This window comes from Carassius gibelio, chromosome B1 (genome assembly GCF_023724105.1).
Source record: "Carassius gibelio isolate Cgi1373 ecotype wild population from Czech Republic chromosome B1, carGib1.2-hapl.c, whole genome shotgun sequence".
Lineage (NCBI taxonomy): Eukaryota > Metazoa > Chordata > Actinopteri > Cypriniformes > Cyprinidae > Carassius > Carassius gibelio.
The window spans coordinates 25,173,512-25,200,597 of NC_068396.1; the positions used below are offsets into that span (position 1 = coordinate 25,173,512).

Sequence of the window (27,086 nt, forward strand, 5' to 3'; positions counted from 1 at the left end):
TTTTAGCTAGATTTTAATGCACATTACCTTCAAAAATAGAAGTAGTCCGCTGCGTCCTCAGCAACTCAGATGTTGGGAGAAAATGAGGACTTTTATGTTCAGTCTAACACTTAAATACAAAACAACCAGATTGCTTTACCAGATATTGTTGATATTATACATGCTCAAACATGCAAAAAATGGAGGAGAGCGTACAACCGCCAAAACAGGGTGGGGTTAAAGTAATGTGATGTCATTTAGCGTAGAGAATCAATAGGACAGGCCTAGTGAGACTGATTTGGTTTAATGGGGATTAAAAACTAAAGAGCAGGTGGATTTGTATCATTGTGGAGTGGTTCACACACACCCAACACACATGTATGTCCAAACATTTGTGTGTCAGTGTCACATTTATGGAATATATTTTCATTTGTATGATTCAACAGCTTTTTTTTTTACTGCTACTAAAGAGCAGCAAGAGAGTAACATTTAGACATAAGAAAAAATAAGCTTTTTTTTCATTGGAAAAGAGGGTTAACAGGGATTTGAGGTACAGTAGTTAATATGTGACCCTTGACCACAAAGCTTAAGTGTCAATTTTTCTAAATAAATAAGCTTTCCATTGACGTATGGTTTATTAGGATAGGACAATATTTGTTCAAGATACAACTATTTGATTATCTGGAATCAGAGGGTGCAAAAAAATACTAAATAGAGAAAATCGCCTTTAAAGTTCTCCAAATGAATTCTTGTATATAATGTATATTACTAATCAAAAGAGTTTTTATATATTTACGATAATAAATATCTACATGGAACATGATCTTTACTTAATATGCTAATGATTTTAGGCATAAAATAAAAATAGATAATTTTGACCCAAACAACGATTTTTGGCTATTGCTAAAAATATACCCCAGTGACTTAAGACAGGTTTTGTAGTCCAGGGTCACATATATATATATATATATATATATATATATAAATAATAATTATTATTGTAACATCCTTCTATTTAACTTAAGCCAGACTGTGTTCCTGAAATGTCTCATCATAAAATATTGAAGTAGTAGTTTTAATTAAGGTCCTATTAGTTCTCAGACCAAATACTTTTCTTTTTCTTTTTATGGCTTGAATTTTGTATGAGTCTAATGAACAGCTAAGTGTTTGCTTCTATATCCCTTACAGTGGTTATTCAGGATTTTGGAGCAACTACAGGAAGTTGTTGCCAGAAGACTTTCCTTTGTTAATGTCAAACTGGACACCAGAGTCACTGGAGTTAAGGATATCCGTGGGAATGCTGCTCATGACAGACGGCTGCAACTAGAAGAGACAGGTAAGAGTGTGAGACAGAGAGACATTGGGAATATGAAATGTGTCAAAAGGCACAAAGCTTTACTTTTTTAACCTTCATTTTCAGCAATGTGTGCCACATTTTATGCAATTTGTTTTTAAAAAATGACAAAATGTCACATGAAGAGGCTGTTGCTGTAGGCCTGGACAGTTAAAAACTATACTGGAAATAAAAGCAAAAACTAGAATATGGCCCAAGAAAAGTTTACTCATGGGCAACAATAAACAATAAATACTATAATGTGACCATTTTAATGATTAAACAGGCTGTCAAGGGTAGAAAAAGATTAGGTGTTACCTCAGGCTGAGGTGTGAGCAGAGGTGCAGTTGGTGGCAATAAATTCATATTCATCCCTGTGGGTTCGGGTCCAGGAGGAGCACTGTTCATTGCTGGTGTATAGTTCTGATGACACACACAGTATCATGTTATACACATGTATACTTCCATGTTTTACAAGTATATATACACACAAACAAGCATAAATAATGACTAAATTAATTTGTATGGCTATTTTAATGCAAGCACTTAAGTAAATACGTTGATTAAAAATTGATAGAAAGACAAATATTAGTAGAACTGCAATTGTGTTATGACAAAACACAACCCTGTGTTGTTCCCTTTAGAACCATTAATGCATTTTAAATTGCTTTTATCTTTACTCATTACATTAGAAATAAACACATAGAAATAAATGTAACGCAAAGGATGAAAACAAAAGAGATTTGCCTAAGATTTTGGATGTACCATAGGTGCAGAAGGGTTATACTGGGGCGGAGGAGCATTCCACGGAGGCGGCTGAGCAGGGGGATGTCCAGGTCCAAAGTCAGCAGGATAGACAGGGTTTTGAGGCACATACTCAGGATAAAAGCCCTTAAAACAGAACATGCACAAGACTGATTTTTACAGTTTAACTTTAAATAGATGAACACAAACTTACTGGTTCATGTATTCACTGCTCTGCTTGCTTTATTTATTTATTTATTTTTAAATCCTGAATTTTGGAATTAAGTTTTACATGGCTATACACCAGGCTGTGCACCAGGTAAAAACCAAACCACAATTCATGCTGGTCTTAGGCACCGTGCACACAGACAGAACTTGTTTTTGCATTCCACTGCTTGCTTTTACATACTTTTTCTATGTAAACATGCATTAGATGAATGCCTTTGTTAGTTGCTAATCGCATCTTGCATCTTTTGCAGCAACTCACACGACAAAATCATTCCAAAATCATGTCACTCGAACAAACTTTTAAAAGAATAGGTCTCTGACCCTGCATTATTTTCCCATTATGCTATTCTAGAGCTATTTGAACAATATCGAACTTGTATTGAAAAGTATCAAAAGTTGCTGCCACCACAGGATGAACTTTTTGTAACATTCCTTATTTGTCACTTTGGGTAAAAGAATCTGCTGTCAGTCTCAGTGTATGTGAACTCACAGGGTTAGGAGGAACAGCAGGGTGTCCACCCGACTCTGGTGGATAAGGATAATGAATCTGACCTTGATCTGGATGAGGTGGATAACCAGCGTTGTAGCCCTTTAGTCAGAAAAAGCAAACTCTTATTAGTAATTACAATGTACACCAGCTACAATCACTAGATTATTTTGTCGCTTAGCATGATTCTGTCACAAAAGTGTTTTTTTGTTGTTGTTGTTGTTTACTGATTTTATTTGTCTTTTTTTACAGGATAGTAGAGAATGGACAGGAAAGTGCAGGGAGAGAAAAAGACCCTATTTCACCTGGCCAGGGTCTCCAGGACCTTCAGGAACAGTCACAATGTTGCTGCAAGGTATAGACACTGGTTCGGTGTTGAACTGCCTTGTTTGTGTGTATGATTTCGATGTCCGGCACCTTTTGCAGATTCTCTTTCTGCAGCAGAAGCAGATTCCTCCAGGAATCCCAAGCAGCAGTAGAGCTATTAGACCTTTATTAGGGGCATAGTCATGTTGATCTACAAGGATATTTGGAGAGATGAGAGAAGAACAGACATTAAGAGATGTAGTAATGCATGAAACCCAATTCTCTATAATAAAATCAGATAATCGTATACATGCAAACCTTTTATTTGAAAATACACTACCATTCAAACATTTAGGGTCAGTAAGATTTTTTTATTGTTTTGCAAGCTGTCTCTTATGCTCACCAAGGCTGCATTTCTTTATGAAAAATACTGTAAAAACAGTTATATCGTAAAATATATATTTTTTTATTTTTATTTTAATACATTTTAAAATGTAATTTATTTTGTGATGGCAAAGTGAAATTTTTAGCAGGAATTACAACAGTCTTCATTGTCACATGGATTTCTGAAATCATTCTAATATGTTGATTTGATGCTCAAGAAACATTTCTTATTGTTATTGTTATAGACAGAACATGATTTATTTATCTGAAATATGTAAGAAACCACAGTCTGGCCCGACCCAGATTCCACTTCACAATAGATGTTTGATCATGCTCATTTCCCAAAATTGATTAATTATGATAGAGAATATTAAAGTCAACAGTTATGTTGTTTCTGCGCTATTAGAATGATCATATCCTGAGCAAATGGTGACCAATTGTAGAACGGAAGCGGGTGTGGGACACTGAAAACCTTCTCAGAAAATGGGATGTCAGAACTTCATTAACATACAGATCACAGCTGTTACGACAAATAGAAATGCTTTGTAACATTACAAATGCATTTGGATCAATTTAAACTGTCATTTAAAAAAAAATTATAATATTTTGATTGTATTTTCTTACCCACTAGTATCATTGTATTGTTTGAGACAAGTCTTCCTTTGAGATCAGTAAGCTCATATCTTCCTAAATCTGATACATTTACATTGAGAATCTGAATGGTTTCGCGGTTCACTTTAAGTCGGTTTAAGTAGTCTGGGTGGTCCCGTCCCACAGGAACTCCATTCTCCACCAGGAGGAGAGATGAATAATTGCTGTGAAAGTGCAGTGTGGCATCACTCTGCTTGAGTCCTGCCAGAGATATGCTCAGAGTTTCACCTGCGATACGATCAATGATCTCTCTGCTGGCTGTGAAGGAGAGAAGGACAGATAGTGAGGATAAGTGGGCAGTCACAGAGATATTATTCTGAGAAAGAGGTTTCAATTACTACTCACTCTTGACCTTCACTATATAACTGGAGATGGTTGAATCAAAGTAATTGTACAAGGTGTAGCTTCCCTCATCGTCAAACGTAACATGTCTGATTCTGAACTTCCAGTCCTTATTTGAGCTGCTCACTTCGCCTTTACTGGGTTTACTTGGCAGGAAAGAAAAGGTTTTGTGTTCCCAGATAGTATATGCTTCAATCTCATCAGCACTAACAAACTCCAACCTCTTTGTCCTCTCAGGAAGATCCAGAGTCAACTGATTGCCATGGATTATAAGCCTCTGAGATATTGCAGAGACTGGCACTGAGGGAGAAATTTTCTTTAGAGTGGCCAGATAAGCAGGAGTACTTTTGAACTGGCAGTTGGCATCATGTGTAGCCTATTTATTTAAATGAACACATGATTCAACTAGCCCTGTTATTCTTGTGCATGTTTAGTATGGTTAATAAGCAAATGTTTTAATACCTGCACAAATAGCAGTTGCAAGGAGGGTCCAAATTCTCAGCATCTGTCTGGGAAAAGATCTATCAGTACTGCAGATAGACTCTGAAAACAGATTACATTAAAACATCAACGTCATTGTCTTAAACAGATTAAGCCAATATGCTTGTTTCTAAAAAAAAAAAATAAATCAGCTGCCATATGCTTGCATTAATCAGAATTCAGGTTCATCTAAACATTTTGTATTCCACGTTCTAAAAACACTGGGTAAAAGAAAGCCATTTGGGTTGCTTTAGCCCAACAGCTGGGGGAATACAGGACAGAAAACATGTTGACATAGGCCTGCATAAATCAGAATTATGGGTCATCTAAACACCTTATTCAGCTTATCTGCTGATTATTATTTTGTTTCTGTGCTCATCCAAACAAAAGTAATACTAGGTGATATTAAACTAATGCAGACTATCATTTCATATTTGATACATGCATTTCTAAAGTCTCTAATTTATCAGCATGATCAAACCTTTGCAGAAAAACCTGTTGTACGCCATCTATTACACACCCTCTGTCGTCTGATGGATGGTTTTTAATCTTTTCAAGTGTTATCAAGTGTTACACCACCCCAGGCAATCTACAAAACTTCGTCAAAATGCGCAATAACAGCATTCCTCTGCAAGCCACTTGCCCATAGTTCAACTGCAATTCATGCTTTATGCGATCATTAGAAAACATGCAAGTATAGTCCAGTTTATATGGTGCATATTTATGGAAAGCCGTTTTAACATTTATTCTATAAACCCTACTAGTATCTAGGGGTGTGCCGGTTTCAGAATTGGTGATGACGGTTAGGACGTGAGTCAAATGTGACGGTTTATAACATAACCGTCGGGGGGTGGATGGGGGTTGTTCTTGGAGATAGCGGGTTAACTCCGTGTCAGTGTGCGCTCTGATCGGTAAAGAGGCAGAGATTTCAGACCTCCGTTTATTAAGGAGATCTGTCACAAAACTTCACAAAACACAAATCATCCGCGCCAACGTTTTTTGAGCAAATTTCAAAGCTGCACCCGCCCGCCATCCGATGCAATGCTTTGCTGATGCGAGCTGCAAAAAAAGCCATTGCCATTTGCGCATTAGCTCCGCCCACTACCGGAGAAACTGGTATGTCTTCTGCTTGTTCGAAAATGAATATGAATAATTCTAAATGAACTCCATTATTTTGACAGTAGAAGACAACAAAGAATAGTTTACATATAGCATGTTGTTTAAGCGTGGTAAGACTCTCGCTCTCTCTCTCTCTCTCTTTGCATGTGTGAGAAACAGCGCTATCAGTTATAAAGTGACGGTGAGTCATGCGCCTTCACAAAGAGTTAACAGAGCATCAAATACAGGTGCGCTGTGCGTCCATTGAGATGAACTGAAAAGTTCAGATCGCTTGATGGAGAGAGAACTCTGAAGCTCAGATGCTGAAATTAATGCAAGCGTCATGCGCTTCAGTCTATGTAGTAAACAAACCTGCACGTCTCTGCCATTCATTAATTCACACAGAGATGCGCAGAACACGGATTTATAGTTTAAACAACTTTTGCGGCTTAACATTTACAAATACTGGTCCATATGGAGATTTGATTTGATTATTTTATGCTAACTTTGGCAAATTCCATGACTGTCCAGATTAAAATGCAACTTTCATTTTCATGACTGGATTTCGAGATTCCGTCCTTGTTTTCTGCTTCGTGGAAATCATAGAGCAAATTTCAAAGCCGCACCCGCCCGCCATCCGCTGATTATTTTGCGGTCTATGGCGATGCAATGCTTTGCTGATGTGAGCCGCAAAAAAAAGCCATTGTCTGTTCTAGAAAGGATGCAGCAAATATATTTAATGCTAATGAGGCATAGGCCTATGCTGAGTTTCATTTCCGATGAGATGTGCTCTAGTTCACAGTGCAGTGCAAGTGAACGCGGCGCGCTGGTGCTTCCATGTCACGGTTATCATTGTCTGCTATATTAGCTTTTTATTTATTAAAATACATGCAATTGGTTGATGAAACATTTATTAAAATTAAGATAAGATTTGTACAAAACGAAATTCGTTTTTAAGAAAAGTTTTCTACAAAGCAAAATTTTATGAAGTGGTAAATATCATGTCTGACGATTTACAAAACTTCATTAAGTGGAAAAAACCATGTCTCCCAATATATTGCGCATCTTATGATCCTATCTAAAAAATGAAAATAATTTTTGCTAAAAAATGTTTGTAAAAAAATATTTTAATGACACGGTTTTGGCGGTTATAGAGTTCTAATGACGGTGTTCAACTATAACCGCCGGTCTCACGGTTATATACTAACCGTCACACCCCTACTAGTATCTAATTTAATGTTACTAGTACTTATGTTTTAGATACTAGTATCTTTTCCATTTAGTATTTTACATACTCAATAACTACTAGTGATTATTCTTTAGTTACAAGTGCTTATTCTTTAGGTACTAGTGTCTTTTGTAAAGTTACTAGAATGTATTAATTAGATACTAGTACTTATTCATTAGATACTAGTACTTATTTCAATAGTGACATAATTATTATGTTGTTAACAAATTTTACATTTTTGCCATTGACTTCTATGGAGATTCCTCAATGCGTTTTGACTAGTATATATTCAACTATTGACGAGTACTTCATTTTTGTTTACTAGTAGTAAGTTTGTTTACAGTTAGGTACTGGTACATGTTTTTTTCGATCCTACTATAGTACTGATTCATTATACACTAGTACCTATTATATACACACTAGTATGTATTAATTAAATACTTGTACTTATTTTTAAATACCAAGTTCACATTTATGAGAGATTAGTACTTATTTAAAAATTGTAAAAAAAAAAATAAAAAAAAAATGTAGTGTAAAAAAAGTGTAAAACTCTACTGTAGCCATTTGGACAAGTCGTTACATAAGACAAGTAAAAAAAGAAGATCTGACTAGTAAGATAAGAATTGTTACTAGAAGTAATTACAAAAGATACTAGTGTCTAATAAATAAGTACTTGTACCTAATGAATAATTATTAGTATCTATTAAATCATTAATAGCATCTAATTAATTAGTACCAGTATCTAATAAATAAGTACTAGTATCGAATTAATGCTTACTAATAATATTTAAATAGATACTAGTCACTATTGCAATAATTACTAGTCAGAAATGAAAAGATGATATCAATAACAGAATGACTACAACTCCCTGTTCATTTGGAGATATCTTCATTTAAAAATATCTTTTTAAATGATATCTTCATTTAAAAAGACCTTCAGAATCAGGAAGACAGTATGCCGCTTTATCTTATTTTATACAGAAATGAAGACTATGTCGATTAGCATTGCATTTTAATTATACGTTATTCTTATAAAAATACCAGAGATGGCTTAAAGAGTACAGATAAAACCAGTCATTGTTTATTTTCTTCATGTTTCACTAGTAAAACGTCTATTCATCTACAGCTAAAGCTGAACGTTTTTGTCGATAAAAGCGAAATTCTGGAACATCATCAGTGAGTCGTCTCACATGTGGAGTTTCTGTGCGAAGGCACACTCAGGCCATGAAAGTATGAATGAAAAAGATAATACAACTGAGTACTCATTATTGCTCACAAAACCCTTATTTGGGTAAAAATAGCTAAAATAATGAAAAACTTTGAGGTAAACATTTGCTAATATGTTTTTCTCCAATTTAAAGAAGTGTGATTTTTTTTTATTTTACTTGTAACTATATTTATTTTTATGTTTATTATTAAATACACAGTTTTGTATAGTAAAATAATGTTATTGGAAAAGTAATATTCCATATTTTAATGTTTTTATTTAGAAATATTAACTATAATCATTGTTAGTTATATTGATAAAAACTGCATTTTTGACTAAATTTTGCAGCCCTACAAGAACAGCAAACCTGTTTATTACTATTATTATTTTAATTGATAATTTTGGGCCTTTTTTCCACATAAATGTTTGTCTGAAAACCATAAGATTTGGATTTTGTGTGCACTGTACTGAACATTAATGTAAAAACATTCATTGTTTGTAGTGCCAGGGCTATATCCAAAACATTTAATGTACAGCCCTGATATGATATGTATTGTTTTTACTGGAGGAAAAAAAGGAAAATAATATATACTGTATTTTTCGGACTATAAGTCGCACCTAAGTATAAGTCACATCAGTCCAAAAATACGTCATGACGAGGAAAACAACATATATAAGTCGCACTGGACTATAAATTGCATTTATTTAGAACCAAAGACCAAGAGAAAACATTACCGTCTTCAGCCGCGAGAGGGCGCTCTATGCTGCTCGGTGTAGACTACAGGAGCGCTGAGCACCATCTCTGGCAGCATAGAGCGCCCTCTCGCGGCTGAAGACGGTAATGTTAAAGTACCATTTAATAAATAAGAACTAGTAGCTAATGAATAAGTACTAGTAACTTTACAAAAGACACTAGTACCTAAAAAATAAGCACTAGTACCTAAAGAATAAGCACAGTAGCTCAATAAATAAATAAATTAGTGAATAAATGAACTAAATGTACTAGTAGGCTACTTCATGGAAAAGAACCTTTATCCTAACCTTAACCCTACCCTTACCGTTTTTTTAGTAGGCTATCTAAAAAAAAAAAGTACTCGTAGCATGAAAATAGATACGGTTTAAAGACTAAATGTTAAATCGGCTTTCCATACATATTAATTACATAGCCTGCACTGAGGATGTTTTTAAGTAAAACGAAACGCCCTCACTAATGGCGGTAATGTCATTGTAGGACTACTTTCCTGAAGGGCGTTAGATTAAATGATTGGGTCTTTAGTGACATCATTATGTTACGCGCGAATGCACGAAATAATTAGATTAAGTTATGCCGAGAAGCCCAATAAATGGACGATCAAACAACAACAACAAGAACAGGTTATCAAATCAAACAATTACGCTACGTTATATACGTTTACTCGTGTATGGGACGCAAGTCTGAGCTGTTAAGGTTTTGGCTTCATCTAAACAATGCTTCGGAAATGTTAGCAACAACTAACGCAATGTCTGACAAATATAGTCATCTTAGGCGCTGTTAAAAATAGGAGGGTGACTATGAGTAAAAAAACACTCACGCGTCTAATGCATGTGGATTATTATAGCCTAACGTTAATTAATTTTGTTGTAAAGCGAAGTGGAACAGGTGTATTAGAATTTAAAACAACAACGTTTACAGAAACACGACTTTGCATAAGGAAGCTGTTGAATGTAATGCTAGCGTTAGGTTGTTTTCGCAAATTTAACAAAGATGATTCTTCCCCAAAAAATCATAGCATACTCACAGTTTCATTAATATGATGGCTGTTTCCGTTGTAAATGTAGGATGTATGCGTGCATCCTAGCTATAAATTAGTGTCGGTAGGAGTGTCTTGTGGTAGTCTGGTGGAGTTAACTCAGCCCCTCTGCTGTCGTGCGGACAAACCGCCCTGGGCACATTCCGCTCCTTTTGTCCCTACCAACTTGGACAGAATGGACGATTGATACTGTTGTAAGTGTTTATGTCTGTGATGGCTTGGACTGAGTATTTCAGAAGAAAATATATTTTGGAACGCTGAATAAGCTTTAGAATATTTTTGGAACTTCAAGTAAATAATAGGGCTTGGGCGTCGTGACGTCATTACTTGGCGTGGCCACCACGTTGACAGCCTCCTTTACTGCTACTCAGACTACTGTGCAGTGTTTAGACATACTCCCTCTCATCCGTGTGTCTTAATTTGATTAATTAAAAATCAATTTCAACCATGGTAAACCGCTGCTGTATTGTGGGGTGTAATAGCGCAACACATAATCGACATGGGGAAAACAAAATGAGAATGGATTAACTTTACAACGCTTTCCTGCTTGGAGGCGCAACCACGGAGACCATAACATCTGAATATCAATTTATATAGCTTAAGTTAACATTGAAAATAAGGGAAATTTCTCGGGTTACTCATCCAAAATACGGGAAATTTCAACATTCATCTTTTTGTTGCTATCCCTCTGCTGACAGTCTCCGTTGGTACTCCACTATTTGTTGGGAATTTCTTATGGATCCAAACTGTTAATGTTGCCGATTTTGTGCACATAACGGTCCCTGACATCCCTATTTTGTGTATCCCTTTAAATCCCACAACCTTTTTGCGATTTTACCATCTTCTCTCTTTCTCAAAACTCTGCTTCTTCTCGTTCGAATTGCTGTATGTTTACATTCGAGAGGCTGCCAGCAGGACCGCCACGTCCCAGAATGCAACGCGGTGCCCAAGCCCTATAGCCGATAGCCTTCCTTTAACACTATGCCTTTAACACAAGAATTATAAGTTTATTTAGTCATTTTAAAATGAATATTTTTTAGAGACTTCACACCAATGTGTTAATTTTATTCATCAAACCATATTCTTATTCCCAAATATAGAGGAGCCTGAGATTGGACCATTTATTTATGTTAGTGCTCCAGTCTTCAGATGTTCCTTTTATAGTTCTGTAGCAGCTCTCCATTCATAAACATTCACAGACAAGCCCTAACAGAAGACCACACAAATACAAGCTGGGTAGTCTGCATAAACAAACCGAAAGGATAGATAACAGAGGCGTGGCTAGGCTTCTTTTACTGTCTATGGGCTAGAGGACCCCACCACTCCCAGCATGCAACTGCCTCAGATCAATGCTTATGCTCATATGTACTTTCAGGGAGGGTTTCATATGCCTTGTTGAAATACAAATTTCTAAGGACATTTATGCTATAGCTCCAATTGTCTTCATAAAGATACCTGATAAAGAGATGTTGTATGGAAGCTTGTTTCTGCCATAGGATTAAAAAAATAAAAAATAAAAATAAAAGTTATTGCAACAATTGGGAGTTCTCATCTTGTTAACATTCCGCAATTCTGAAAGCTTTCATTTTTTTTTTTTTTTTTTTTTTTATGGGGCAACAGAAAATCCGATTTGTCAAATTTAAACTCACAAAATAATTGTGAGATGCAAATTTTAAATGTTGAATTGTGAGATGCAAATTCCGAATGTTGAGGAATATAAATTCTGAAATGAAAGAAAGGCATAATTGAGAGATATAAACTGGTAACTGAGATAAAAATAAAAGTATTTCATTCATTCATTAATTAATTAATTCATCCGTTTGTTTTAGATATTTATTGTTTGTTATTCCCGGAATGAAACAGGCCGTTTTTGCTCCTGAATTTGGTTTGAAAATGAAAACTTGTGCTTCTGTTACTTCTGCTCTTCACTCTTGTAGTCTGCTCACTTCCATAATCATCTTATCTTTGGCACTTGCGTATGCTGACTGTCAGATGAACATCTGGAATTTAAAAGATCATACCAGTGTAGCCAGCTTTCCGGTCACTCTGCCCATTACCTTTATTTTTTGAGAGCATGGAACTGGCCATGGTATAAAGTGTCCATACTTTACTGATTTTATTTCTATGCCATTCTCTCATTGTTTTTACTGAATTGGGTCTGTTAGAATTAACGTACCATTCTGAGTGAATGAAAACTAAAGAGTATTTATGTATTTTAGACACATTTTATACATTTAAATATATTATAATTATATATTATTAATAATATTTAAATATTTTCTTTCCATTGATTTTTCCAAAATAGAAAAATAAAATACTGTGCCTAAGAGCTAATAATGTAAATCGAAATGGTTTACTTTGATGTGGTTTGATATCTTGCATTTACCATTGCATAAATGCAAGATATCAAACCACATCAAAGTAAACCATTTCGATTTAAATTATTATATATATATATATATATATATATATATATATACACACACACACACACACACACACACAGTGCCTCCATTATTATTGGAAGAGTAAAGGCAAAATTGCTTTCTCTGTTGTGGAGTCCTTTGCAAATATGATTAAAAGAACAAGAACTTTTAGAGTTCATTCCACTCTTTGATGTGAGCATAAGTATTGGAAAAGTTGAATTTAAGGCAGATGTAAAAGATTAAAAGCTAATATTTAGTTGCAGATTCCTTGCATGCAATCATAGCAGTGAGTCTGCAACCCCATAGACTCCTTTTCTTATACTTTGAAATGCTTTTCCCCAGCGTTTAATGCAGCCAATTCCAACTGTTGCTTGTTTTGGGGAGTTTCTGTCTTAAGTCTCCTCTTCAGCTAGTGAAATTAATGTTCAATAAAATTTAAATCTGGAGATTGATTTGGGCAATCTAAGACTTTACATTCCTTTGCCCTGATAAAGTCCTTGACTGAACTGGCAAGGTGTTTTGGGTCATTGTCCTGATCCAATATGAAATGCTTTCTAATGAGTTTGGTGGCATTTTCTTGAATATTGGTACCCAAGATGATTTTGTATCCTTCCAAATCCTGCTACTGCCATCATACATTAAGTCATCATTAAAATGAAGAGGTCCTGTTCTAGAGACAGCCATGCATGTCCGTGCCATGACACCACCTCCACCAAGCTTAACAGATGATCTTGTATGCTTATGATCATTTGCAGTTCTTTTTTTTCCAAACTTTTGCTTTCCAATCCCTTAGATAAAGGTTAATCTTTGTCACATGGGTCCATAAACTCTAAGGTCTAACATTTGTGAAGAATCTTGCCTTTCTATTTTTGGAGCTGATCAGAGGTTTCCATCTTGCGGTGTAGCTTCTGTAATTCTGTGTCAAAGTCTCCTGCAGACTGTAGATTGACAGAGCATCACCCCAGCTTTCTGGAGGTTGTTGGTGATTTTGCAGTCTTGTATTTTAGTGTTCATTTTCACAGCTTTTATGATTTTCTGTCATCAAGTACTGTTGTTTTTCTCAGCCAAACAGGGTGTCATTAGTTGCTGATGTCACCGGTGGTATCCAAACTCTTGATTTCTCCATGCCCTTTGTTTTTCCTATAGTTCTAATTGACTTCCTCTTTTCTTTTAGCATCCAAATTGCTCACTTTTCTTTGGCTGCCTCGTCTTCATCCTGGTTTGTGTGCATCATCATCGAATGCAAGACTTAGAATGCAGAAGCAATGGACATAATTGATAAGACACATCCCCTGCTTTTAATATCTGAAGAATTAATGCAACAAGACACAGCTGAACACTTAGAAAGACCTAAAGGGCAACTGTTCCAATACTTATGCTCACATCAGATAGGGAGATGAAACTTCTTCTTCTTAGCTGGTAAAACATCTTTGTGCTGAATCATCCAATAATAAAATTTAACATTTTGTAGTTTTGTCTCATATTCATCTTGTAATCATATTTACAGATTTCTTGGTTCCAAAACAAACAGAACAAGTTTGTCTTTACTGTTCCAATACTTATGGAGGGGACTGTGTGTGTGTGTATATATATATATATATATATATATATATATATATATATATATATATATATATATATATATATATATATATTAGGGATGGGCATGATTAATCGACGATCGATAATTGATCGTTAAGATTTTCCTCGATCATGTTAATTTGTTATCGATTAATCTAAAGCATTTTTTTTAATCTAATGCAGGTTGCGTTGCGTAGTGCGAGTCTTCAAGCAATTAAATGAATTTCACTGTGTGGCAGCAATTAAATATTTTACCACCATGGGGCAATATTTGACACCCTACTCGATTATCTGTGATCTTCCGTTTTGATTTCAAAGAATAATCATGAAGATGTCACGGCGAAGTGTGGCGTGGGACCATTTTGATTTAAAAAGCGAACTAGTTAACTGCAAACATTGCGATACCGTGTTTAAGTACAACACGGCCACGGCTCAAATGATGTACCTGTGCATCCCGGCAAATTTTCATGAGGCTCTGTCTACAGTCTTTGTCTCCGCTGGTCGTCATGTACAAACATTTCATTAAAATGAACCGTAACTCCGTGAATACTCAACGAAGAGACATGAGAGAGATATCTATAGAAAGCCTGGAATGTCTACTTTTAAACTAAACAAGTGCTTCCGAAAAACAAATATTCTGAGATAAAGTAATCCATATGAAAACAACGCAATGTCTGTTTTTCATATCTTCCTTCATTATATTTAATGTGACCACGCCCCCGCGCTGAACGCGCTATTCAGATTCAAACTGAAGCGCGCGCTTGAATACGCCCACACAGAAGAAAAGGCAGCGAGACTGTTCTTCAAGTTTTTATTTTATTTTACTGTTTGCTTCGCGATGAGAGGACTAAGACATAATTCACCCCAAAAAGATGTGATGTGGTTGATGATTTGAGAAATGGATTTCCTCAGAAAAAAGAATGAAGCACTTTATTCAGACTCAAAACGCATATATGCGTTAATCGACTCGAAAGGGTTAAGAACGCCTGCTAGCAGCTGCAGGTTCCGCTGCTTTAGAGCACTGCATATGCACGCGGATATATGTTCGGTTTGCCTGAACGTAGTTTAACTGTCTGCCACAAGTTGATCTTGTAATAAAGGTCTCACCGAGGAAAAACACGCTGTATTTTTGTATTCATTGCATTTTTTTATTATAAAAATTAAATAATTATAAAAATATTAATGATTAATCGATAGTCGATCGTTAATTCTCCCGACGATCGACTAAGAAAATTTAATCGAATGCCCATCCCTAATATATATATATATGTATGTATTTATATGTATATATATATATATATATGTAAACGTGTGTGTATATATATATATATATATATATATATATATATATATATATATATATATATATATATATATATATATATACCACTTCAATACAAGTAGAAAATTATAATTAATGAAACCAATATATATATAAATTGTTTTCATTAATTATAATTTTCTAATTGTATTGAAGTTGTATTAAAAGAGGTTTGCTTCTCTTGTAAATGCATTGACATTTGTCAAATCTATTCATTTCAATATTAATTTAGTTACTAGAAATTGTCAAATACATACTTTCACCATTTAACTGCCATTAATATATATTTCCTCTGCAGAGATTGAAAGCGTGTTATTCGAAGCTCTTGGCTCTAATTCAGTGTGCTGTAGCAGGTCTAATTCAGTGGCTGAATCACATGGCAATGACTGGAGCTGGAGTAATGAGAGGCCATGAGCTCAAAGACCCGCTGTTTACATCGCACAGCTTCTCAATACAACCAACCATGAGATCAAATTGTGGATAATCAGTTTCCACCACGATCACCTTGGATCTATCCATCTCTCATATACGGTAAGACCGGCATGCAGTTTAATGCGCATTTGAATCCAATTTATTTAGAAAGCATTCATTGAAACAAATTCTATTTATACCGTTTACATTAAAAAGGTGATTCAGAAGCAACTGAATCGCGTTTTTTCCGTTACAGCGATGTCCCATGTCTGTCGCTCGTCTTTTATGTTGCTACGCCACGCTTCTGCAGTGACGGGACACTGCTGTTATTAACAGGCTAAGTGCTTTTCGACAGACTCCATCAATTCCCATTATTCCACATTTTCATTAAATATGTAAAATGAGAAATAGAATTGATTTTATCATGCACTGTGCTGAAAGACAACAATATGTCTCTTTGAATAGCTTTTGGTAAATGCGAGAAAATTCCTTTGCCTCAATACCGCTGTATCAGTGTTAGCTTACATTTATAGGCTAATTACTGTTTATAAAGGTGTAACTGTTTTAATAAGTTATCTTTCACTGCTAAAATCTTTAAGAGCTTTCATAGTTTATAGCATTTAATGTTTACAATTTGATTCCCAAATAATGTCATACGTAATTCCGCTATTTTTCTTATTTATAGAGTTTATAAAAGATAAGATATGCCTTAGCTCAAATGGGATTCAGATGAATCTAATTGAGATTCTTTTTCTCTTTCATGATCTTTTTCATCACATGAGCTTGGGTGAAAGAATCCCCTGTGAAATCTCTATTAGATTACCAACTAACCACCATCACATGCAACCGATCAGTGCACAAACCCTTATGCGTGAAAATGAGAGAGAGAGAGAGAGAGAGAAACACAAGCTACCCTATTAGATAAATATCCACTCTGCACAATAATGACCTTTAGTTTCATTATTGACAAACGATGTAAACAACATTAATAAGCACAAAGAAATGCAACAAATAAGCACACTTATCACTTGTTCTTCAGTTTGCATGATGTATGGATATTCTGATCTTTCAGTTGCTTTCATGTTTACAGTGTACTGTTTATTTGTTGAGGTCTGATATCTGAACACATTATATTTCAGGCTATCATGGGATGCCTCTTCCGAAGTGAGGAGATGTGTCTGGTCCAGCTCTTTCTCCAGGCAGGTTCAGCTTACAACTGCGTCAGTGAGCTTGGGGAGCTGGGCTTAGTTGAATTCAGAGACGTGAGTTTGATGTATACACTACTTTTCAGAAGCTTGGGGTCAGTAAGATTATTATTATTATTATAATTTTTTTTAAATTAATACTTTTGTTCAGCAAGGGCACATTAAATTGATTAAAAGTGAGAGATAAGATTTTTTTTTTTAAAGCTGTTCTTTTGAGCTTTCTATTCATCAACATATCATGAGAAATGTATCACAGTTATAATGTATCCACAATAACATTAAAAAGCAACAATGAAAGCAAAATCTGCATATTATAACGATGTGACACTGAAGACTGGAGTAGTGACTACTAACAATTCAGCTTCACAGGAATAAATGACATTTTAAATAGAAACTGTTAAAATGACAATATTAAATTACATGTTAAAATATAAATATATATTACAGCTGAGTACAATATTACAGTTTCTATTGTATTTAAAGGGGGGGGGGGTGAAATGCTATTTCATGCAAACTGAGTTTTTTACACTGTTAAAGAGTTGGATTCCCATGCTAAACATGGACAAAGTTTCAAAAATTAAGTTGTACGTTTGAAGGAGTATTTCTGTTCCAAAAATACTCCTTCCGGTTTGTCACAAGTTTCGGAAAGTTTTTTTTCGATTATGGCTCTGTGTGACGTTAGATGGAGCGGAATTTCCTTATATGGGTCCTAAGGCACTTCTGCCGGAAGAGCGCGCGCTCCTGTATAGCAGAGCAGAGAGAGGCTGTGCACAGACAATCACTGATCAGAGCGAGAGCATCGCGAAAAGTCACAAAAGGAGGAGTGTTTTTGGTTGCCAGGGCAAGACAACCCTGCACTGATTACCAAAGAAAAAACAGCATTAAGGGACCAGTGGATGGAGTTTATTTTTACAGAGCATCAACGGAGTAGTGCAAGTGTTTGTGTTTGTTCCCTGTATTTCGAAGATGCTTGTTTTACAAACAAGGCCCAGTTGGATGACGGATTTGCGTATCATTTATTTCTTAAGGATGATGCAATCCCAACGAAAAAGGGTCACGATCGTGACGGGGAGTAAAACTGCTTCAAATATCTCTGCCTCCTTGTTAGTGCGTCCGCCTCCCATCGGAGACCCGGGTCCGAGCCCCAGGTCTTTAGCTCCGCCCACACGTCTTTTCGGGAAAAATCGGTACAGACTATCTTTCTCTTATGAATATAATAAAACTAAATACTTTTTTCAGTTATGAAGGATTGCAGTACTGCTCTATAGGTACTCAAGATTAACAGGATATTGAGTGAAAACTAGCATTTCACCCCCCTTTAATAATAACAATAAAAACATGACCTGAGCATAAGAGACTTGTAAATGTAAAAATCTTATCGACCAAGCTTACATCGACAGATAGAAATTTGTGTTCATATCCTGCCATCACATTTACAGTCTGTCTTGCTCTTTTTCCCTCTTGTCTCTTGAACCCAATCTTCTCAGCTGAACCCGAATGTGAACGCCTTTCAAAGGAAGTTTGTTTCAGAAGTGAGAAGATGCGAGGAGCTGGAGAAAACCTTCAGTAAGTCTCTAAATCCTTATTATTGTGTAACCGCTCAATATACACCTTTCCACGATCAGCTACCACTACAGCAAGTATTACATTCTTAGTTTAGTCACTCTCTGGCATTCATCGTGCGTCAGATCTTATCATATCATAATCACTGCGCACATCCTCAACATGTTATCCTCTCCCTGCATTCCTCAGAGTATCTGGAGCAAGAGATCAGCCGTTCTCTCTGTCCGCCTCTGAAAGGGCCTTTACCCACAGCCACACCAATCCCATCAGCCCCACAACCTAGAGAGCTGCTCTCCATTGAGGAGGAGAGCGAGAGACTGGCCAGAGAACTCAGAGAGGTGAGAGGAGAAAGGAGAAGCAGGCTCAATTAATATCTGGTGTTCCAGAAAAGATATCATGCAGTGCAAGTGGTGATCTTGACCCAGTCTGCATGTAGGTATCAAGGAACAGGGACAGTCTACGTAACCAGCTGACCCAGCTCAGTCAGTACAGAGGGGTCCTGAAGCAAAGCATTTTACTACCAACCTCACAGGTAAAAATCCGGCTCTTGGCATGCTTACCTTCATGTCTCTCAGATATCTACCAGTACTTCTTATAATGTTCCTCTAGGTTCCACCTTCAACTCTTGAGACCACAGCACTAATGGATAGCAGGCAAGATATGCGTTTGAGGTGAGGACAATATCCATCTAAAAGAGAATGTGATGAACATTTTAATATTATGAAGAACGTTTAGAATCTCAGTGAATCATATTGAATCTCATTGAAGAATATCAATGGATGTTAAAGGTTCTTCATGTAACCATCAATACAAATAAAGAACCTTATTTTTAAGAGTGTAGTGAGAAACAGAAATGTGAATTTTATGGTGTGGTCACATGAACCATTGGTCTGTAAAATTTTCTGGGCAAAATTGGGGCATTGTAGTAGAAATCTGTGCATTTGGGAATTTCACATAAGCACTCGCAGATTTCACTGAGGTTGGTGACTTGAATTCACCAAACTAAGACAAAAAGTCACTTTCAACTTGAACATGAACCAATTCTGCATAGGAAATGTTTCTCCCTCACCAAAACTATCAATCACACAGAGTTCTATTGAAATGACTGAAATTCACACACACAATTCCACAGAGCAGCAAATCGAAAAAAGAAGCACAGACTGCATCTTTAGTCAACAAGTGGAAATATTATTTTCACATTTTAGTTGTGAACAAGTATGTAACAGGACACTAATAATGTTATTGACATCTTTCCTGCACAGTTTTGTCACTGGCGTGGTCCATCCGTGGAAGGTTCCAGCATTCGAGAGGCTGCTGTGGAGGGCCTGTCGTGGTTACATCATTGTAGACTTCTGGGAGATGGAGGAAAGACTGGAAGTGCCCGACACTGTAAGAGAGTTACATTAACTGAATCACATAACTCATTTTGATGAAACTGGCCTCATACATATGCTTTTATTGTTCCCAGGGAGAGATGATTCAGTGGACTGTCTTCGTGATCTCTTTTTGGGGAGAGCAGATTGGGCAGAAAGTGAAGAAGATCTGTTATTGGTACATTTATAGCTTAGTTAAATGGACTCATAGCTTACTATAGTACACTTTCATGATATCACATATCTGTCTTTTCATAGTTTCCACACACATACCTTTGTGTATCCAGAGGGTTTGGAAGAGAGAGAAGGAATACTTCAAGGGCTGGAAAGCAGGATTGTAGACATCAAAATGGTGACTGGAATGTTGATTACACAATGACACTCACTTTTGAAATAAGACCATGCAGTGCTATCAAAAAGTTTTCAGGCACTGCTTAATTACTTTAAATGTATGAATTTCTTTGCATTCAATAAAAAATAACAAGTGGTACTTCGTTAAGGAAAGACTAGAACATAGAAACCCTTATGAAACAAAAATATATTGCAGTATATTGGAAAATATCATGTAATATATTAGGCATATATTCTTATATATGGGATTTAATATTTATTTTCTCCAATATATTGCAATATATTGAAAGCAGCAATCATTCTATATTTTGGAATATATTATATATGTATCATCAATATATTATTAAATGTATTCAAATATATAATATTTTAGAAAATAAAAAGGGGAAATAATATATCACAATATATTTTAAGAAATATATTGGTAAATATATTTTCCTTTCGTAAGGGAAGTCTGCAACTCATTTTACTTTTGAAATCTGATGTATTTCCAAGTGAGATGGGATATGTAATGAGGAAAAAACATACTATCATTCAAAAGTTTGGGGTTTGTATGGTTTTAGTTTTGTATTTTTCAGCAAGGACACTTAAATTGTTCAAAAGTGACAGTTAAGATTAACATTGTACAAACTATTTGACTTCAAATACAAGCTGTTTTTTGACTTTCGATATATCAACGAATCTTAAAAAAAGGGCTTCCACAAAAATATTAAGCAGCTAATATTAACAGTTTTCAACATTGATAATAAATGCAGCAAATCAGCACATTAGAATAAATTCTGAAGGATCATGTGACACTGAAGACTGGAATAATGATGCTGAAAACTATACGTATATATAAGGTATACTTTAAAACATATTAAAATACAAAACAATTATTGTAAGAATATTTTACAGTATTGTAGTTTTTACTGTATTTTTGACTAAATAAATGCAGCCTTGGTAAGCACAAGACATGTCTCCTTAAAAGACCCCAAACTTTTGAACAGTAATATATGATATTACTTATGATGAATTGTGCATAGAATATATAGTAAATAATATAAAAAGGAAAATGAAATACAAAAAGTATTTAACTCTCCTCTTGTCTGTCTGCAGGTGCTGTCTCAGACGGAGCAGTACATGCAGCAGCTGCTGTCTCGCTGTGTGTGTCACATGCCACAGTGGAAGATACGTGTGCAGAAGTGTAAAGCTGTGCAGATGGTGCTCAACCTCTGCAGCCCTTCAGTCACAGAGAAGTGTCTCATCGCAGAGGCCTGGTGTCCTGTGGCCAAACTCTCCCTGCTCCAGAGCGCTCTCATAGAAGGAACGGTGAGATAAGACTTTAATAAACACAAAATACGTCACAAAGAAGTCAAGTGTGGTTAGTATAAATGCAGGAAATGACTTATTTTCATGTTTACAGCAGGATTCGGAGCAGTGAATTCTGCAATAGATTGTTTTTTGTCCTTTCTGATTCTTAGAGAAAGAGTGGTAGCAGTGTGGACTCGTTCTACAACCGTCTTCCTGCACCCACATCTCCACCAACACTCTTCGACACCAACACATTCACTTCCAGCTTCCAGATCATTGTGGATGCTTATGGTGTGGCCAGCTACAGAGAGGTCAACCCTGGTTACTCTCACACTCAGTCACATGGAAGCAGGCACAAGTCATTTTAGTTTGAGATAAACAACCTACGGAAGATATGGAAACCCATCATTGGAAATGTTGTGTTTGTGTTCCCTTCTCACTCTCAGCTGTGTACACCATCATTACTTTTCCCTTCCTGTTTGCGGTGATGTTTGGAGATGTAGGTCACGGTTTACTCATGACTTTGGCTGCTCTGTGGATGATTCTGGAAGAAAGAGACCCTAAGATGAGGAATAACACTAATGAGGTTTCTTTCAATTTCTATCCTAATTTCTGCTTACATTTTGTCAGGAGTTTATTGATGAATATAAAGTTTAAAAGAACTGCATTTATTGCATTCATTACCAAAACTTTTTGTCTCCATTAATTTCTGGAATGCACTTCAGGTTTGTACAGAATTGTATACTTTCTTTTAGATTTGGCGTATGCTGTTTAGTGGGAGATATCTGATCCTTCTGATGGGGTTGTTCTCCATCTATACTGGGGCTGTTTATAATGAGTGCTTCAGTAAAGGACTCAGTCCTCTTTCTTCTGGCTGGCATCTCAAACCCATGATGCAACACTACAACTGGAGGTAACTGCACACTATTACATCCAAGGCAAAGATTAACCATTAGGTAGATTTTAACGCCTAAAAAATGAACATTCAGTGATTCCCCCTCATGTCATTCCAAACCCTTAAGAGTTTTAAATGAAGACATATTTAATGAAACCTGAGAGATTGGTCCATGCAAGCAAAACTTTATTGCTTTAAAAAGTTCATAAAGGTATTAAGAGCATTAAGACATGAAGGTCAATGTTTATGTGAATAAAATACTAAATTAAATTTGACCATAGTTCTTTATAAGGCTTAGATTAAACCACTCAGTTGATATGAATTACTTTTACAATGTCTTTAATTAACTTTTTGAAGCATCGTTTTGGTTGCGCAGACTTCAAATGGAGGGATGAAATTGAAGATGAACTAAAGTCTTATGGGTTTGGAAAGACGTCATTAGTGCATCTAGACCAATCATACGTCTTGCAGTAAAGAAACAAAGGAATGTATCACAAAAGCAGACTATTTCATGACTCAGAAAATGATAAAAAAATGTGTGCAGATTGCAGAAGTAGAAGTGGTTCAGTCAAAATGCTGAATTTATAACTGCATGAGAGGGTAATATATGAGCTTAAGTTTCCCAACACAAGTTTAAATGTTGCAAGCTTAATTTAACAACATAAAGTGTTTGGAATACTCAGAGTCAGATATGCAAATGACTATATTTTGACGTCACTACAGGAAAATGTAAACACGGCTTACTTCCCATGGTCAGGTTACTGATGTGCATATAAACGGGGAAAGCTGGTTCTATAAATAAGCTGATATTTATGGGTTATCAGTTTCCTGGTTTGCATGTAAACGTGCTCATTGTTTGACAGATAAAAAAGCATTTCACCCATTTAAGTGCATACACAAAGCAGTGATTATTGAACACACACACACACACACACACACACACACACACACACACACACACACACACACACTAAACAAACATCTGGAGCAGTGGGCAGCCATTTTTCTGTTGCACTCTGACTCTTCAACCATTAGGCTGCCCTTTTATACTAATCTGAATAGGAATCTGTGCAATTGTTAGTAACAGGTTTAACAAGCTGGACAAGTAGATTTGCTGTGATGACCAACAGACAGTTGCTAGGTTTGTGTGTGAGCTGCGCTTCATACCTCACTACACTTTTGACAACAGACAGTGGAAGCTCATGTGAACACACCTATACTCTGTAAAAGAAGTCACTTATCCGTCACTTCAGCTTGCCTCTTTGTTCTCCTTTTACACTCACACTCACTTATGCCTTATTTCTTCTGGGTTTGTGCAGTGATGAAACTTTGAGGAGCAACCAGTACCTCACTTTGGATCCGAACGTAACTGGAGTATTCCAGGGACCATATCTGTTCGGCATTGACCCGGTAACCAGGCCTTTAAACAAATCACCCTTGTGTCTGGCTCACTCTGAGGTTTGGATTTGACTGTATCTCATTTCCTGTTCCCTTAGATCTGGAGCCTTGCCAATAACCACCTCACCTTCCTCAACTCCTATAAGATGAAGATGTCAGTCATCATCGGAGTCATCCATATGACTTTTGGAGTCTGCTTGTCTTTCTTCAACTACCTGTGAGTCATAAAGTAGGATTCATTGTTGTTTACATGGATCTGTTCTGTGGATTTACTCTTGGCATTGTAATGGTGTGTTTCCTCAGGTACTCGGGGGATGTGAGCAGCATGTTCCTGGTGTTGATTCCTGAGCTAGTGTTCATGCTGTGTCTTTTTGGCTACCTTGTCTTCATGGTGGTGTTTAAATGGATCGCGTTTGGACCTCAGGATTCGGACCGCGCTCCCAGCATCCTAATCCACTTCATTGACATGTTCCTGTTTTCTGAGAACTCAGACAACCCACCTCTTTATCCAGGACAGGTGAGACATGTTTTGGTATTGTACTATAGATTTCTATCATGATGACTAATGCATTGATGTCTTCTCACTGTCTTCAGATGATAGTGCAGAGAGTATTAGTGTGCTTGGCTCTGCTGGCAGTTCCAGTGTTGTTACTGGGAAGACCACTCTTCCTGTACTTCAGGCACAGGAATAACAGGAGAACGGTAAGTAGGCTTCCATCTTTGCTTAAAAAAAAAGGGTCTAATACTTGCCAAGGCTGCATTTATTTCAATAAAAAGGGTTGACTCTACAGGGTAACTTTCACCATTTTGACTAACTGGCAGGCTTTGTCTGGACAGCCACACATTCTTTCAAAGAAAATAACATCACGTGATGCTGCTCATATGATGGTGTGATGAGCCACTGTTTCGTTGCAAAGTGTTGTTCAGTAAGTAACACAGTGGACTGAACTTTTGTGAATTAAATATTTTCTTAATTTAATTGAAACTTTCTGAAGCATTTAGATTTTGCAAATACATTTATTATACATAATGTTGACATTTTTTGCTCATTATTTTAAACTTAAGACTCAACTCACTTCAAACACACTGCAAAAACTGTCATAAAAGAGATATGAAGGCAATTTCAAGAGTGCACAGGAATATAATAAGCTATACATTGATGAATAAATATGATTTGCAGGAATAAATTAAATCTAAAAATATATAAAAATAGAAAACTGTACAAATATTTCACGTTTTTACTGTTTTTGCTTTATTAATCAAATAAATGCAGCCTTGGTGAGCATAAGACACTTCTTTCAAAACCATCTACCTTTATATATGCAGGTTGGTCTGCTTTAGCTTAATGCATTTGTATATTCCAGAGTGACCAGGTGATGCCCTTACCAATAAGGGAATGTGGCTCTTTTAGCTGAAATGTAGTGTCCTTTCAGCAACTCTGTCCATTAAGCATTGCGATCTCTGCCATACTGTGTCTGGTTGAAAGGTGTTGACCCCATCTCAGTTACAGGAGGAGCAGCGCCCCCTAGTCACAGACACCAGCTCTATAAACGCTCAACTAGGAGACCTAGAGGGAGGAGGAGGAACAGAGGATCAGGTGAGAAAGAGAAAAGATCAAGACATATTTCACAAATAAAGCTCAGCATTAGAAGAGTCAAGAAATTTTCATTTTTTTCAATTGTCATTTTTCACTCTTCCATAGTGGAGCTACTGAAATATGCGATGCTTTTTAACCTTTACAGGAATTTGATTGCACGGAGGTTTTTATGCACCAGGCGATCCACACCATAGAGTACTGCCTGGGCTGCATCTCTAACACCGCATCGTACCTTCGACTTTGGGCCCTCAGCCTTGCACATGCACGTATGCAAACACTCACAAGCATCCACGAGTATTGCATGTTCACTTATCCACCTTAAATCTTTCATACAAGTGAGTTCAACCATTTGTAACTTGAATATGTGAGGCTAGATTTAGTGTTTACTGCACTTGTATATTCCTCTAGTTATTTATGTTTAGTGTTCTAATGAATTGAGAGTCTCACACATTCATAGAAAATATATCTGCATTTCAAAATAAGGTGGATGCTTAATTAGTCCTGTGCTTGTGTGTGTTAGAGCTGTCCGAGGTTCTCTGGGTTATGGTGATGAGAATTTCCCTCTCTTGGCAAGGCTATGTGGGATCTGTTGTTCTGTCAGTCATATTCTCTGTCTTCGCCATCCTCACTGTCTCTGTCCTGCTGGTAATGGAGGGGCTGTCAGCTTTCCTGCATGCTCTGCGTCTGCACTGGTGAGAAAATCACATAAAAACAACTTGTGCAGTGGTTCTCAACCTGGGGATCCACTAGGGGGTCCCAGTAAGATTTAGTTCTATTATCTTAATTAAAATGACAGAAAACAATAAAGTTAATTGTGACATTGTGATTGACAAAAGGGGGACTCAGTGGTTAGTCTCTCCAATCTACACCAAATGTGTAGTTTTAAGCGTACTGTGTGTGAGAAACTGAAGTCTTTAAAAGTTTAATTTTAATTTATTTTCCCCATTTGATGCAGGGTGGAGTTTCAGAACAAATTCTACAGCGGATCTGGATACAAGTTCAATCCTTTTTCCTTTGCATCAATTCAGCATCTGGAGTAAATATAAACATTCTCTGTAAAATGTTTTATACGTCAAGTTAAAGCTGGATGGGTCAACCCATGGTAGTAAAAAATGATTTATTAGAGGGATTGTTCACTCTGAAATTCTGTCATTAACTCATCACCGTGTTTTGATTTTGTGGAAAACACAATGAGATATTTTGAAGAGAAGGTCCTCACTGCAGCCAATGGACAGAGCTTGATGTCCAGCTGCCCTATGGGTGGAGATTAAAGGCCCAAGCACAGAGATCTTAATGCTGAGCATAATGTATGGATTCCAAAACATGCACAATACTAATAAAGGCTTTTGTATCTTAGAACTTGAGGATATTTGTATTCTTCATGATCACAGTTTTCACACACCCCTTCACATGCA

The 27,086-nt window shown here is 36.3% G+C and overlaps 2 protein-coding genes across 5 annotated transcripts; one reads left to right on the plus strand and one right to left on the minus strand.

The window, feature by feature from the left end:
- wu:fc21g02 (uncharacterized) lies at positions 1–10,376 on the minus strand. The gene is made up of 9 exons (XM_052547196.1): positions 10,246–10,376; positions 4,917–4,997; positions 4,458–4,754; positions 4,086–4,370; positions 3,077–3,288; positions 2,775–2,873; positions 2,078–2,203; positions 1,631–1,735; positions 1–1,302 (listed from the first exon to the last, which is right to left on the minus strand). Exons 2-9 carry the CDS (start codon positions 4,957–4,959, stop codon positions 1,192–1,194), a joined length of 1,278 nt encoding a protein of 425 aa, XP_052403156.1. The 5' UTR covers positions 4,960–4,997; positions 10,246–10,376; the 3' UTR covers positions 1–1,191.
- On the plus strand, positions 10,309–27,030 carry tcirg1a (T cell immune regulator 1, ATPase H+ transporting V0 subunit a3a). Of its 4 annotated transcripts, none has more exons than XM_052547193.1 (22): positions 10,309–10,451; positions 15,884–16,116; positions 16,253–17,258; positions 18,689–18,767; positions 18,954–19,102; positions 19,201–19,296; positions 19,374–19,435; positions 20,027–20,153; positions 20,233–20,315; positions 20,396–20,489; positions 21,587–21,799; positions 21,952–22,102; positions 22,228–22,367; positions 22,537–22,694; positions 23,996–24,086; positions 24,173–24,291; positions 24,378–24,591; positions 24,669–24,776; positions 25,579–25,671; positions 25,817–25,937; positions 26,192–26,363; positions 26,627–27,030. In XM_052547193.1, the coding sequence occupies exons 3-22, from the start codon at positions 17,142–17,144 to the stop codon at positions 26,709–26,711; spliced, it is 2,472 nt and encodes an 823-aa protein (XP_052403153.1). In that variant the 5' UTR covers positions 10,309–10,451; positions 15,884–16,116; positions 16,253–17,141; the 3' UTR covers positions 26,712–27,030. The 4 variants fall into 4 exon arrangements, with proteins under 4 accessions (XP_052403153.1, XP_052403152.1, XP_052403154.1 ...); XM_052547192.1 differs by having other exon boundaries at positions 17,136–17,258; XM_052547194.1 differs by having other exon boundaries at positions 17,136–17,258; positions 25,585–25,671.
- Positions 27,031–27,086: the final 56 nt, after the last annotated feature.